The 14,873-nt window shown below is 45.2% G+C and overlaps 1 protein-coding gene across 2 annotated transcripts in view; it reads left to right on the forward strand.

The window, feature by feature from the left end:
* RAB3GAP1 (RAB3 GTPase activating protein catalytic subunit 1) overlaps nucleotides 1–14,873 on the forward strand; it is a gene marked incomplete at its 3' end in the record, with an annotated part of 256,526 nt that overhangs the window by 64,930 nt on the left and 176,723 nt on the right. For both annotated transcript variants that reach the window (XM_082261360.1, XM_082261361.1), the window contains exons 7-8: nucleotides 309–474; nucleotides 11,683–11,782. In XM_082261360.1, the coding sequence (XP_082117486.1) occupies nucleotides 309–474; nucleotides 11,683–11,782 (266 nt within the window). The remainder of the gene's footprint in view (nucleotides 1–308; nucleotides 475–11,682; nucleotides 11,783–14,873) is intronic.

Below are 14,873 nucleotides of genomic sequence, written 5' to 3' on the forward strand. Positions count from 1 at the left end.
CATTCCCTGGCGTGTGCGATTGTAGCACCTGGTGCTTCCACTTTTATAATAAGGAATCAAAATAGCTGCAGAGGCAACTGAGGTGTGGGGGCGGGGGGATGTTGCTGGTGGAGAGATCTGTTAGCAGCTTTATGCCCAGGAGATGATGCGGTATGATCGGTGAGAGGGGGCCGCGTGTGACCAACCTGCTGAAAATAGCAGGAGGCTCCTTGGGAGCTGCTCTCTTCATTTTGCCATCCCGCTGCATGAATTAGTGTGAGACCTCCATCACAGGGATGGATGACGTTAATAAATTTGATGTTTTGCAGCCAAGTTCCAGTCTTTGTGCAGATTCATCAGAAGTGGAGGAAACTTTACGTGGGCGAGTGCCAGGGGCCGGGAGTGCGGACGGACTTCGAGATGGTCCATTTAAGAAAAGTGCCGAATCAGTACACTCACTTGTCGGGACTCCTGGACATCTTCAAATCCAAAATTGTATGTACACAGCTTTTCTTCAATGGGAGCAGACAGATGTTTCATATCCCCCCCTAAATGTAGAATTCACCTCATTAAATAAAGTTTTAGTTAAAGGCCAACTCTGATCTCAGCGATTTCAACTAGATAATCCTGCTCCAAGCAGGCCTGCCGACACGCACACAATGCTTCACAGGGGTGCTAGCTCAGTTTATCAAACTGAAAAGATAAGTTCACCTTTTTGAAAAAAAAATAATAAATGCACATCTTTTTGCAGTTTAAAAATATGCATTTATTATTTCTTTATTTGTAAAGCATTGCACCCGTGATCAGAAGATCGCAATCTGAGGCTCCTTCAGACTGTGTAGCTGCCTGCCCAAACCTTATACAGGCAGGCAGTTACTAAATGACAGGAAGCATCAGTGCTATACCTAGAGTGCTCATCAATGCCCTGGTGGTTCATTGAGAACTACAAGCTGTCAGCCACAAAGGTTGTCGGTACTTGTAGTTCATTCATTTATTCACAGAACTATCTTTTCAAATTGTGACTGCATGTGTCGGGGGAAGATCCCTGGCCTGCTGTCACAATTGGTAGGGTGATCGGGGAGAGACTGCAGAAGCAGGAACATGTGACCTGTTCCACCCTAAAAACGGGTGGAACAGGTCACATGTTCACAAAGGTGAACTTATCCTTGAAGCATATGCAATGAACTGGAGTTTGGACAGCTGCACTCTGAGAAGATCCACCTTTTACTGAGTCATATTTAAGCACGGATGTAGTAAATTGTAGACTTCTTGCACTACAGTGTCTTCCTGCGGTGTTTTGTTGTTTTTATGACTCAAAGGTGGATCTTCTCAGAGAAGTAGGGATCAACCAATATCGTTTTTTCAGGGCCGATACTGATTTTCCGGCCACCCTTCAGGCCGATATTCTGTACATTTAAAAATTTTACTTTTACACTGTCCTTTTTACATTTTGTTTTTTAATCACTTTTATTGCTGTCACAAGGAATGTAAACCTCCCTTGTGACCGCTACACTTTTATAAAAGGGATCTGGGATCTAAAAGACCCCAAACCCCTCCTCTGCACTTAAAAGCATTCAAAACGCCATGTTTGGCTGTTTTGAATACTGTCATTTCAAAATCTGGCGCCTTTAAAGCTCCAGTAACCAAAAGTAATGTCAACACATCGCTTCTGGGTTACTACATCAGAGATCCCAATTTGAGCCGATTCTGGCTTTGTTTGGGTCTTTGACCAGCTGGCAGACATGCCGGCTGGTTGCTCGGGCTTCCCGGTCTGGTGGGACAGGAGACCCAGGCGGAGCGGCGGCTGCTTGTAATAACTAGGTTGTCATTGCTAGGAAGCCCACCGTCTGCTCTAAAAAACAGTACCGGGGTGATGCCTGTAGCTGCAGGCATCACTCCGGTACAACCACTTGAATATCTGCCACATCGGCAAGTTTGTGACCGATACTTCAAAAAAATTTAATATCGGCCCACTGATAATTGGGCGATCCCTACAGATAAGTGTACATGAAACTAATTAATACGGCTTTTATTACTGCAGCTAGATACTCCAAATGCAAGGGCAATAGTTATCTTTGATTGAGGTGTTAAACCTAAATCACATGCTATTTTTCTGCAGAAGAGTTAAAGATCTTGGAATAGAATTGTGGGTTGGTCAAGTTGTTTAATGGAGGGACGTGGAAATTTACCATTCAGAATTCTTGTGATTCTACCCAGTCCCCAGGAAAGGGATGCCAATTTAATTACTCTGGTAGTAATAATTCCCTTAAAAGAATTACTAAAAATCGGGTTGAGAGAATGGTACCCTGAAATAGTAACATTTTATTTCAGATCTGCAAAATTTTAATAGAAGAGTTTTATGGGGTGGTAAGACTTTGAAGAATAAAGTCAGTTTGAAGGTTGATGGGCTGAATATAAAACAAATTCCCAGTGCGCCAGTTACTTGAATAGGGTATTGTAATAACCTTGGTTTTATGTAATAAATGTACTTGTCATGATCATGAATGCCAAAAAAGAGGAAGGATGGGATATTGTTTAAGGTGCCACCAATAAAGAGTAACAAATCCATATCCATAAAAACACATATTTATTTCCAGAAATTTCCATTTCCACAACACATAGTTAAATGCATGAATAAAGGAATACATTGTTACAATCTTGACGTTCTGAATGTAATAGAGTTTTTGGACACCCCCTGTGGCCCGCCCATATTTTTATTTTTTTTAAGGGTCCTTTCACACGGGCGCTCCGTGTGTCCGCAAATCATCCAATCAGTTTGCGGATGATTTGCGGACATAATGTAAGTGAATGGCACTGCGGATGTCAGCGGAATACCATCCGCTGACATCCGATTTTCCTTCTTTCAGTTCTGTTCCGTTTTTTGGAACGGAACAGAACCCTATTTTTTCATCCGTGTAAAAAACGGAAAGGAAGGAAAATCGGATGTCAGCGGTGTCATCCGCTGACATCCGCGGTGCCATAGACTTACATTAGGTCCGCATATCATCCGCAAACGGATGGGATGATATGCGGGCACACGGAGCGGATGACAGAAATGTCATCCGCTCCGTGAAAAAAAAAAAAAAAAAAGTCCCGCAGCGGACCTTTCACACGGAGCGGCCGTGTGAAAGGAGCCTAAATGTATACAAATCAATACAGCTAGGTGTATAATAATATCCAAACGTGCTTCAAACAAGCAAAAAAAAGCAGCTAGCACAAAGTAAGGTAATCAGCCAACCTTATATGCAGATATAAAAAGTGACAGTGCAGCACTCAGATATTCTACATACAAATAATAGCATTTATGCAAGCTATTATTTGTATGTAGAATTTCCAAGTGCTTCACTGTCACTTTTAAATCAACACAACTGCATATACATATACATATCCATGCTTCAAGATGAAAACATAAGGATCCAATTTACAAAGCATGGAACAGTTTAGTTAAATGGGAGTGTGGTCTCATAGCTATGCATTTCACATCTAGCTTTGTCAGGAGAAGAGAGGCAATTACATATTTGAGTGTAAATGAGAAGATCCAATGCAGTTTGCGGAGGGGGAAATAGCTCTATATAGACTCCCATAGGTAAGGAACTCCCATAGGAACAAAGAAAATGGCATTCACAAGTGAAATAATAGTTTGAAGGAAATGCACCTAAAAGCATTCAGACTAGAACTCGGCCACTTGGAACATTAGAAAAGGAAATCCCCAGTTTATATGGTCAAAGTGAGGTCAACCACTAGTAGTCGCGTTAACATGAACAGAAAAGCACGTCCTTCCTCCTGGCCAAGCAGGCTTTGTCATGAAGAATTGATATAAATAGAGGAAAAAAGGCCAACTCTGGGCAATTTTTTAAAATGGACCCTCCATCCAATTATAAAAAAAAAAACAGGCTGCAATGCTCGCCTTCAATCCAAAGCTGTATCCTGCATTTCTTTTTTTTTTGCCATCGGATGTTCTTGGTTTTCTTGGTTAAATGAAGCCCAGCGTCACTCATCCTGGAAGACTGAGGATATACTGGGAATGTAGGGAGTCATAGGCCTGCCCCCTTACAGGACGTCATTGCACTCTGCATTCACTGTGTAATGATGCAGAAAGTGGCACTGACATTATCACATCAGTGCCTCTCTCTACATTGACAAGCACCCGGCCTGAAGAAGAGGTATCACAAGACAAGCCAGACATTTTTTTTTTTTGTTTTCTTTTTACATTATAACTTACAACCTTTGGGACCTCAGGGAAGGGGGACAACTGAGTGGGGGGGTTATCATGTAGAAGTCGAAGATCTGTGCTGGCAGGAATTCTGTATTTAGAGAAATATGGGGGCTACCATTGATAACTTTCTGCTACAAAAGTCCTAGTTGTCTGTCTCTGGCTTCAGTATTTTGAGTCTGACAAAAAGCATTCTGGTCTGCAGAGTAGTTCCAGATAGTACAGATGCCACTGGATTAGCATCTTGGGCAGGTAACGGGCCTTTTTATTTTTAAGAGAAATCAGCAGTGGCAGCCTTCAGATTCTTTCAGTACAGATCTCCTCGATTCTTCCCTGGGTCGTCTTCTTCCCTGAGACATTGCTGATGCTACACATAAGCAGCCAACCAGGATCTATACTGGAACTGGGCTTTCTGTACAAGTCAAAGGGAATCCGCAACATGGAGTGTCTGAATGGTGAGCTTTAAAGCTGACATTTTGGTAACATTACATGTCTGCAAAAATAAATTGCTGTCACAATATCCACTTGCCCTCTTGAAGATTTGCTCACCTTCCTGACCAGGCTATTTTTTACGATATGGCACTGCGTTACTTTAACTGAGATTTGCGAGGTCATGCAAAGCTGTACCCAAAGAAAATTTGTCCTTTTTTTCCACAAATAGAGCTTTCTTTTGGTGGTATTCGATCACCTCTGCGTTTTTTTTTTTTTTTTTTTTGCGCTATAAACCAAAAAAAAAACTACAATTTTGAAAAATGTATAAAAACAATATTTCTCTTTCATTCATTGACGAACACAGCTCTTTATCTTCTTGCCTGTTGGGTTATACTGCCCCCTACAGGAGTTGGACACTAGGCAAGAAAAAGCTTGACAATGCCTATGGGGCAGTCCCAGGGGGTATACTCCCACTCACAGCTATAGGCACTTCTTTTTTTCTGCCTAGTCAGGAGTAAGGACCAAGTTCTTTGCTAGGATCTCTGGTCCTCTTAATTTTTTTCCTTTTAAATGGAATTTCTCTATCGTTTATTGACAGACGCAGCTCCATATCTTCTTAACCATTGGGTTATGCTGCCCCCTACAGGAGTAGGACACTAGGCAGGAAAAAACTTCACCACACCTATGGGGCAGTCCCTGCAGTCATACACCCACTCACTCTGCTATAGCCCTCAGTTTGTTTCTGCCTAGTTTAGGAGTAGGACCTAGTTCCTGGCTGGGACTTCGGTCTTAGCTTGTCTTTTTTATTTAATAGGGAACCTTTGTTAAAAAATTTTAATTTTTAAATCAATCAACAGCCGGCCTGGGTTTTGGACTGGATATGCTAGATCCTTAAGGTCTCCCAGCCCCATGCTAGGCCTCGCCACAACAGAGCCCCAATGGACGGGGGCTGGCCCGCGAGTGAAACACCTCGCCGGGACGCACACGACCTGGTTTGGCCTAAGTCGCAGTGTACCCCTTGGCCGTCAGCACCCCCACCTCGAGTGGAGAGGTAGTCTGTCCAGAGTAGTGCCCACCAGATGTCATTGGTATACATTAATCATCAAGGGGGCACCAGGAAGATCTATCATCGTACATGGAAATCGTACATTTCATGGTGTAAATCATTGAAGGTGCACCCTCGCTTGTTCTTAGTGGCTAGGGTTTTGACTTTTCCTATAAATGGTGTTGAACAGCGGTTGGCTTTGGCCTCTATCAAAGGCCAGGTGTCGGCTCTGGCTGTGTTTTTCCAACACCCTTTTGCTACGCATGCCCTGATTCGCACTTTTATTCAGGGGGTTTGCCATATGGCTCCCCTGAGGTGATCCCCGCTACCTCAGTGGAATCTAAATTTGATATTATCTGTTCTTCAAAATCCTCCCTTTGAGAACTTTAGGGAGATTCCTCTGCTTTCCTTGTCTCAGAAGGTTGCCTTTTTGGTAGCTATTACTTCTGCCCGCAGAGTATCTGAATTGGCGGCGTTGTCCTGCCACTCACCTTATCTGGTGGTCCACAGAGATAAAGTGGTACTTCGACCTAATCGGTCCTTTTCTAACTAGGGTGGTTTCTAATTTTCATTTGAATGAAGACATTGGGCTGCCTTTGCTTTATTCTAAGCTCAAGCATTCCAAGAAAATGGCATTGCATTCTTTGGCTGTGGTGCGGGCAATTAGAGTTTACCTGGCGGCTTCTGAGTCATTCAGAAAATCCGATGCTCTTTTTGTCCTTACCGAAGGATCTCGTAAAGGATTGGCTGTGTCTGCTGCGACCATATCCAGATGGATCAGACAGACGGTAGTTCAGGCTTTTTCGCTGAAGGGTCAGGTTCCTCCTTTCCCTGTAAAGGTGCATTCTACTAGAGCGCTGATTGCTTCCTTGGCTTTTCGCCATCAGGCGTCAGTGCTGCAAGTTTGCAAGGCGGCAACTTGGTCGTCAGTACACACGTTCACAAAATTCTACAAAGTAGATGCGTTGGCATCTTCGGATGCCTTCTTTTGTCTGCAACGTTTTGCAGGCTGCTGTCTAAAAGAGAAAATGTTTTTCTCTTTGAGGGTGTATGTTTTTTCTGGGTGAGCCCCAGTTGTTCCTGGTTGAGCTCAGTGTTACCTGGTTGGCTTGGGGAATTACGTTCTTTTTTACGTTTGTTTTTCCCACCCCTAATGCAAATATTGCTTGGGATGTCTCAATGGTCAAGAAGAAATGGAGCTGCGTCTGTCAATGAACAAAAACTAGAGACAGAGAGAAAACTAGATTTATGACTTACCGTAAAATCCTTTTCTCTGAAGTTCATTGACAGACGCATTACCAGCCCATCTAATTAGGAGTGGGATGTTTTTTTTTTCTTCTAAACACTGCTTGCAACAACACTGAGGGCTTTAGCAGAGTGAGTGGGTGTATGCCTACATAGGCGTGGTAAAGCTTTTTCCTGCCTAGTGTCCTACTCCTGTAGGGGGCAGCATAACCAATGGTCAAGAAGATATGGAGCTGCGTCTGTCAATGAACTTCAGAGAAAAGGATTTCATGGTAAGTCGAAAATCCATTTTTCCCCCCTATCTTTGTTATTTTGTTTCTGTGGGAATCAACTGTCAACTGCCACACTGGGCAACAGACTAGATAATCTAGATCGAGAGGGTCCCCCCAGTCTGGGCAGCGAGCGCGCGCAGGTCTCAGCTCCGCGCTAGGTCGGCCACGACATAGCCCCACTGAACGGGGGCTGGCCTGCAAGTTAAAGACCTTCGCGAGGGCACATACGAACTGGCCTAGGCCTGAGCCGCAGTGTTCCTCCTGGCCGACAGCTCCTCCATTCCAATGAAGCGGTGGTCTGTCAGGAGCGGTGCCCACTCTGTTCCTGGTATGGTAAGTAGCTTTCCCTCCTCTAACCCTGGAGGTTTTTGGGGTGGATGTGTGCCCCACTCTGGGACGGTGGGCCCCCAGGGTTCACCTCCTTCCCATGCAGCCCCCCCCGCCTTCTCGGTTCTCTACGGACTTGTTACCCTCCCATCTGCCCACTCCCTGCCTTCCCACTCACCTCCCATGGGGTGGCCATACCTTTTAGGTCGATCTGGGGTGTCGAGCTTGCTATGGGGGTGGGGGAGCGCACCGCCGGCGACCGCAAGATCGACCTTTGGGAGGGGGCTGTACCTGGTGGAGGTTCCTTCCAGGGGCCCCCTTCCTGCTGGGATTGTATTTATTTGTCCTGGGGTCCCCCCTGAACCCCCGGGAGCCATGTGGCACAATTTTCTTGCGGTATTTTGTGCTGTGGATCGGTGGCCTTGTTTGTGTAGCCTCAGTGGTCATTTTCTTGTGGTTTTCTCATTGAAAATAGCGGCGGACATTTTTTTTAAGCTATATTCTCATACCCTAGTGCTGACTCCTGGATCTTTCTCTTCCTGATTGCCGCATGGTGTGCAGTTTGCCTGGTGCTGTAAGTGCCTGATTGGTGGTGGTGAGTCTTTCTGTGGGGTTTTCTCTCCCTCTCTCTGCTATAGCAGTGGTATTGCTCTGTGGTGCCAGCATCGCGATGGGGGTGTCCCTAGCAGTGTTATACACTTTTTTTGTGTGGGTCCTCTTCTCTAATGGAGTCCCTGGAGCACATTTCCCCACCTGATTCCCTCTCAGAGACTGCCCACCAATCCCTGACTGCACTGACGATGGTCCTGGAGTCCTTAGTGTCCAAGGTGGATTTGGTCCTGGGAAAACGGACTAGCAAAAAGCGTCCCCCCACCTTCACCTGCTTCATCAGATCCTGAATCTGATTCGACCCCCCTGCGTGCTCAAATAGTGAGGATGATTCCTCTGCTCCTTTAGCCGTGCATTAAAGGCACTGGTGGATATGCTGATTGTGTCAGTACGTAAAACTTTAAAGATGGAGGATGAGGTTGATGCGTCGGAGGCGCAGGTCCCTTTTGACACCCACAGGCCCTCCAAGGCGGTGAGGGTGTTCCCCTTTCCCGCATACTTTGATAATATTGCCACTAAACAGTGGGTTTGTCCAAAACGCGGTTCCTAAGGATACCACATCGCAAAACGATTTTGAGGATTCCCTGCTTAAAAAGTGGATAGTCTCACCTGTAGTGGACTCGCCCGTTTCCAGGTAAATAAAGTCACCTTTATTCCGGTTGAGGAGTCCCCGGCCTTTAAAGATCCGACTAATAGGAGATCAGAGGCTCTGACCTGCCATATGTTCACTGTGGCTGGTTGAGCACTTAGGCTGGTATTTACTATTGCCCTGGTGTTGCAAACTCCGACTGAGTGGGCTAAACTTTTACACCGGGACCTTGAGGGGGAACAGCTTCCCCCTGCCCTTGCGGAGCTGGCAGATCAATTGGTCCAGGGGCTACAGTTTGTCTGTGATGCCTGTTTGGATGCAGCTCCCTTGATTTCCAGACTTTCTCAATAGTGGTCCTTCGACGTATTATCTGTCTGAAATGCTGGTTTGCGGATCAGATTTCTAAGAAGGCCTTATCTGATTTCCCATTTTAGGGGGATCGCCTGTTTGTAGCTTTCTTGGATGACATCATTAAAGGCCTCATAGGGGGGAAGAATACGCTTCTTCCGCAGGCTTCCAAGGTCAGGGAGCCCCGTCGTCCCTTAGGGTCTCAAGAAAAGGGATCTAAGCACTTCAGAGCCTCCCCTGGAGGTTCCAGGAGGACCTGGTCTGGCAAGTCATGAGCAGACTCTTCCAGACCTGTGGACAAGGCTTCCCCTGCATGAAGGGGCACCCTCACCCGTATCTGGGGTGGGAGGATGTCTTTGCTGGTTTCCGGATCTGTGGACCTCCCTGGTACAGGACAGGTGGGTCCATGAAGTCATTGGGTCCGGCTACAAGATTGAGTTTCGGTATTATCCTCCGGAAAAGTTCTCCCCTTCCAACCTGCGCTTGTCCCCAGATCGCTTGCAGGGTCTCTTTGGAGCAGTGCAGGACTTGTTACTTCAAGGGGTGATTATCCCGGTTCCGACTTCGGAACGTTTTCAGGGGTTTTACTCAAACCTGTTTACAGTTCCCAGGAAGGAAGGCAAGGTACATCCAATTCTGGAATTTAAGGCGCTAAACTGCTTTGTGCGGTTACAGAAGTTCTGAATAAAGTAAATTTGCACGGAAGTGACGTCCCTACATCAGGGGGATTTTCTCGCTTCTATTGACATCAAGGACGCCTACCCTCACATTCCAATATGTGCTGATCACCAGCGCTTCCTCCACTTTGCCGTGGGCGAGGAGCATTACCAGTTTGTGGCGTTACCCTTTGGTCTCGCCTCCGCTCCTCGGGTCTTCACAAAGTGTTTGCCCAGGTACTAGCATTGTTGCATCAGCGGGGGATCGCGGTACTGGGGTACCTGGACGATCTTCTGCGAGGGGAGTCTCCGACTGCTCTGATGGACAACTTGGAGATTACTCTGCGAACTCTGAGGGAGTTCGGTAAGAAGTCTGCTCTGGTTCCATCCACGAGACTGGACTATCTGGGTGTGACTCTGGACTCGGCCTCAGCCAGAGTGTTTCTTCCTCTGGGACAAACTCCAGAAATTGCAGGAGGCAATCCAGCTTCTGTTGTCCAGCAGACGGTCATGCCTCCGGGCTTGCATGCGGTTGCTGGGCCTGATGGTGTCTACCTTCGAGACGGTTCTGTTTGCACAGTTCCACACGAGATCTCTGCCGAGTGCCCCCAAGAGCAAGCCTCTTAAACCAATTATCTCCGTAAAGCACTCGGAACCAGGCTGTAAATGTCATGAGTATATGTTACCTCAGTTGAAGCAACAGTCTTGGAATTTCAGAATACACCAGAGACAATGAATATAATATAAACCAGTAACATAGGAGAGCCATAAAAACTTGATAAAAATGATGTAATTCAATTGAAAGTAATTGCAAAAAAAGACCTGGCTGGTGCCAGATCCACCAATGTCAGATTTATAAGCAACCAGTGGCTTGGTCAGCCTGCTTGCCCACATGTGGAGATCTAAGGGATGGGTCCTCAGCTGTAGCAGAATTGCTGCAGAGATGTCACTGATCTGGACTCAAAGTGGCATGTGGGGAGATCATAGGCTGCTGTAACAACCGCCGCTTGCCGCACTGGTGGTGAGGGTGAACGGAAGTACCTACAGTATTCATTCCATAGGGACACTGTGTCTGGCTGGGGTGGCTGGCAATGACGTCACGGAGTTGCTCCGTAACAGAAAGCTGGAAGGGAACCACTGGGGATGGCCGAGCTGCGCTCATGTGAAGTGTCCATTTACACACACAGTGTGGCTCGGCCCACCCCCCCGCTCTCTACTTATTGGCTTGCTGGTTGTGATTAGAAGCAACAAGTTTTTCTTGGATAAAGGCAGTAAGAGCATGCTGGTAGGAGGTGAAAGTGTCAGAGAGATGAACTCATCACTGTGCTGCTTCCTCAGTCTAGTCTAGTCACAACCAGGGAGTGAGATCAGGATGACCTGGGCTCCAGAGAAAGTGGGTTAAATGATGCTGGCCATCAGAATGAAGACATCTATTGGCAGGAAAAAGTAATGTGGGAAAATCTTGGATTGTGGTTGAATATTGCAGTAAAAACGGTTTTGTTATTTTATCGTTTAGTGGTCTTTTTTTTTTTTTTTTTCAGTTCCTTTTTTTTTCTTATTTCTCATTTCCTAGTAACCTAAACTTAATAACATTTGTGCCATATGATCTTAGTACTGTAATTGTATTTCATGCCATATTCTAAATACTGATATTTAGCTGAGAAAAAAAAAAAAATGTTCCCCTAAGCGTTTAGATATGTTTAACATTTCATTTCTGAAGCTAAACATTTATTTCTAAAGCTGGTCATACACTATACATGCTGATTGTGCAATCTTTTTATCATCACCTATGTAGCATAGAGGTCTGTCTGATTTAATACTAATTGAATGAATTGTTAAAAAATTGTCCTGATACATAGTTTTGGTCAATGTACTGTATAGTGTATGGCCAGCTTATGATTACTATATTGGATACTTGCTGTTGGTATTTGTTTTATGTGAAAATTTAATTTATCTTCTGTTTGTAGAGTTGTCCCCTTACTGCGCTTCCGCCTGTGAACATTGCAATCCGCTTCACCTATATTCTGCAGGACTGGCAGCAGTACTTCTGGCCACAGCAACCTCCAGGTATGATAGTTTAGACCCCCCTCCCTAACTTTCACAGTATCACTGAGACCAAGTACAGCTCACTTTCCCTTCTTCCCTTTCTTTTTCTTTTCCTCCTGCTTTTCTTTTTCACTTTGTGTATCCTTTTCTTTCCTTACCTTTTCCTTTTTGTCTTTTTTTCTCATTAGAAAGTGATCTCCAAACTTTCTAAACAGGGGAATAGTTTACTCTTCTTCAGACTTTAGGGGGGCCAGACTGTGGCCAGTGGACGTAGAAAAAGTCCTGGTGTCAGTTGGAGTAAACAATGCCCCATCTTTAGTGGGAGAAATAATGCCCCATCATTGGTGCCAGTAGAAGGAATAATACCCCACAATTGGTGTCAGTTGGAGGAATAGTGTCCTATTGTAGGTTTAAGTGGCAGGAATTATGCCCCTGTTGGTGGTGTCAGTGGGAGGAATAACGCCCCATCGTTGGTGTTAATGGAAAGATTATAGCCCCATCGTTGGTGTTAATGGAAGGATTATAGCCCCATCGTTGGTGTCATTGGGAGGAACAGAACCCCATCATTGGTTTCAGTGGGAGGAATAGGGCCTCATCATTGGTGTCAATGGGAGTAATAGTGAATCATCACTGGTGTCGGTGGGAGGAATAGTGCCCAATCATTGGTGTCAGTGGGAGGAATAGTGCCTCGTCATTGGTGTCAGTGGGAGGAATAGTGCCTCATCATTGGTGTCAGTGGGAGAAATAGTGCCTCATCATTGGTGTCAGTGGGAGGATAATAGCCCCATCGTTGGTGTTAGTGGGAGGAATAGAGCTCCACTGTTGTTGTCAGTGGGAGGAATAGTGCTCCATTATTGGTATCAGTGGGAGGAATAGTGCCCCATTGTTGGTGTATGTGGCAGGAATTATGCTCCTGTTGGTGGTGTCAGTGGGAGGAATGCTGTCCCGTCATTGGTATCAGTGGGAGAAATGCTGTCCCATCATTGTTGTCAGTGGGGGGAATAGTGCTCCATCGTTGGTGTCAGTGGGAAGAATAGTGCACATCATTGGTATCACTCGGAGAAAAAGTGCCTCATTATTGGTGTCAGTGGCAAGAATTATGCCCCCATTGTTGGTGTCAGTAGGAGAAACAGTGCCCCAAGGGCCAGAAAAAGGCAAGCAAAGCACTTCAGTTTGGAGACCACTGATTAAAACCTTCAGCAAAGTGTACGGATCATGACAATTAATCAACAGCCACAAAAACATTAGTCATAAAAGCATAAAAACTATACCTGCCAGGAAATCATAAACTTACCTTGGCTGGTTCACCTCCCCAACTGAATATTTGGTCAGGATATAAAAAAAAAAAAAAAAATCAAAATACCAGTGCCATACAAACATGATGGAATATACAAAAATGTAAAAATATATATAAAAATAAATGCAAATATATACAGCTATGACGGAAGAGGGAGCTGGCGGCACATATACTGTACAGAGAGTCAACTAAGACCCCGTGGTGTATAGACGCGCTGAAGCACTTATTTTAAGACCTTATACAGACTAAGGCTGGCCATACACAAGTCATTTTCTTTCTCGTTCAACCCACTGATTGAATAAAAGAAAATGACTCGATTCCCCTATCCACACACCCGATGTGCATAGGGGAATCCCTCCCACTGAGCCTTTGTATTTTGACAGCAGGGAGATTTCTCCACAGTCAGAATACCACTCATCAGCACTGCCGGGTATAGCCAGCGGCGCTGATTGAGAGAATATTTTCCAACAGGCTGGTTGTGTATGCAAGACAATCGATAGATCAACTTGTGCACAAACAGCCTGCCCTTACTTTGATCGAAATTTGGCTTGTCCCTGCTGAACTGGCCAAATTGCAATCCATGTGTGGTTGGCTTAAAGCTGAAGTAAACCCATAGGTTTACCAGTTTTAAAAAACGGTTACATTTCCAGCACATGCCGGGAATGTAACTGTCACATTGGATGTGTTCTCAACCAATTTGTCAAACCATCCAATGGCTGGAGTCATAACTGATCACATGTGCAGCACCTGGGCAGTTGAAGATTAAACAGAGGCCAAGATGGAAACTTCTTTGGCTAAAAACAATAGGACGGTTTACTTCCACTTTAAAAGAGAAGTATAGGGTTTGGGTTTTTGTAGAATCATACTTACCTCGGTGGAAGCAGCATTGGTCCCCTGCCGGCTCACTGAGTGATCAAACTCCGCCGGGAAGGTAGGGGGAAATACAGGAAGTCTATGTAATGGAGGGATATATGGGTTACGATATCAATTACAGAGAAGGCCTGCTGGAGAGCGGTCAGTACTTCTCCTGTTTTGTGAAATACATACTCTGGCAGCATTGAGCAGGTGGATCAGGAGAGATGTGAGAGAAATTGGGGTTAGATTTTTTTCTTTCATTTTACTTTCTATTCCATATGATAAATATACCAGTACTATCATCCATAATAAAGATGAAGTTTAATTTGCTTATATTTTGCCTTCCTCATTTTCTTTCTATCCCCTCATCCACATGCCAATTAAAGTAGTTGTAAACCTCAGATATGATATATGAACAAAGCATATCCCTCTATAATGTGCACTAAAGGCCCGTACACACGTACCGATCGTCGGCATACAAACGTCGGTGGACGAAGGATCTGCCGATTGTACGCATGTTAGTATGGTGCCTCCGACAGATGTCTGCGCACAATCCGCGGACAAAAGTCTTTCGTGCAAACATGAAAATATTTGTATGCCGACACCAGAACGGACGATTGTTCGCCTGTCAGTACAGAATTCGGCCGACAGACCGCAGATTTGCAAGACTGGGCATGCTCAGAAAATAGAAAACACAGGGAAAGTTAACCATTACATGACATCACTTCTGCAGTCGGCGGACAAAATTCTTGTGCTGTCCTTGTGCTGTCTTTGCACTTTTCAGCAGACACCGACATCCCGGGGAGAAAAGAGGAACATTTGTAAGCCGACCATCGGTACGTGTGTACGGGGCTTAAGTCTCATTGCTGTCTGCTGCTTTGTTTTTCTGCTATCAGCATAAGTCCCCTCCTGGCCAGTTTTCCTGAGACCAAAAGAGAAAAAAAGATGACCAGGGAAGAA

Source organism: Pelophylax lessonae (assembly GCF_965119305.1).
Source record: "Pelophylax lessonae genome assembly, chromosome: 6".
Classification (NCBI taxonomy): Eukaryota; Metazoa; Chordata; class Amphibia; order Anura; family Ranidae; genus Pelophylax; species Pelophylax lessonae.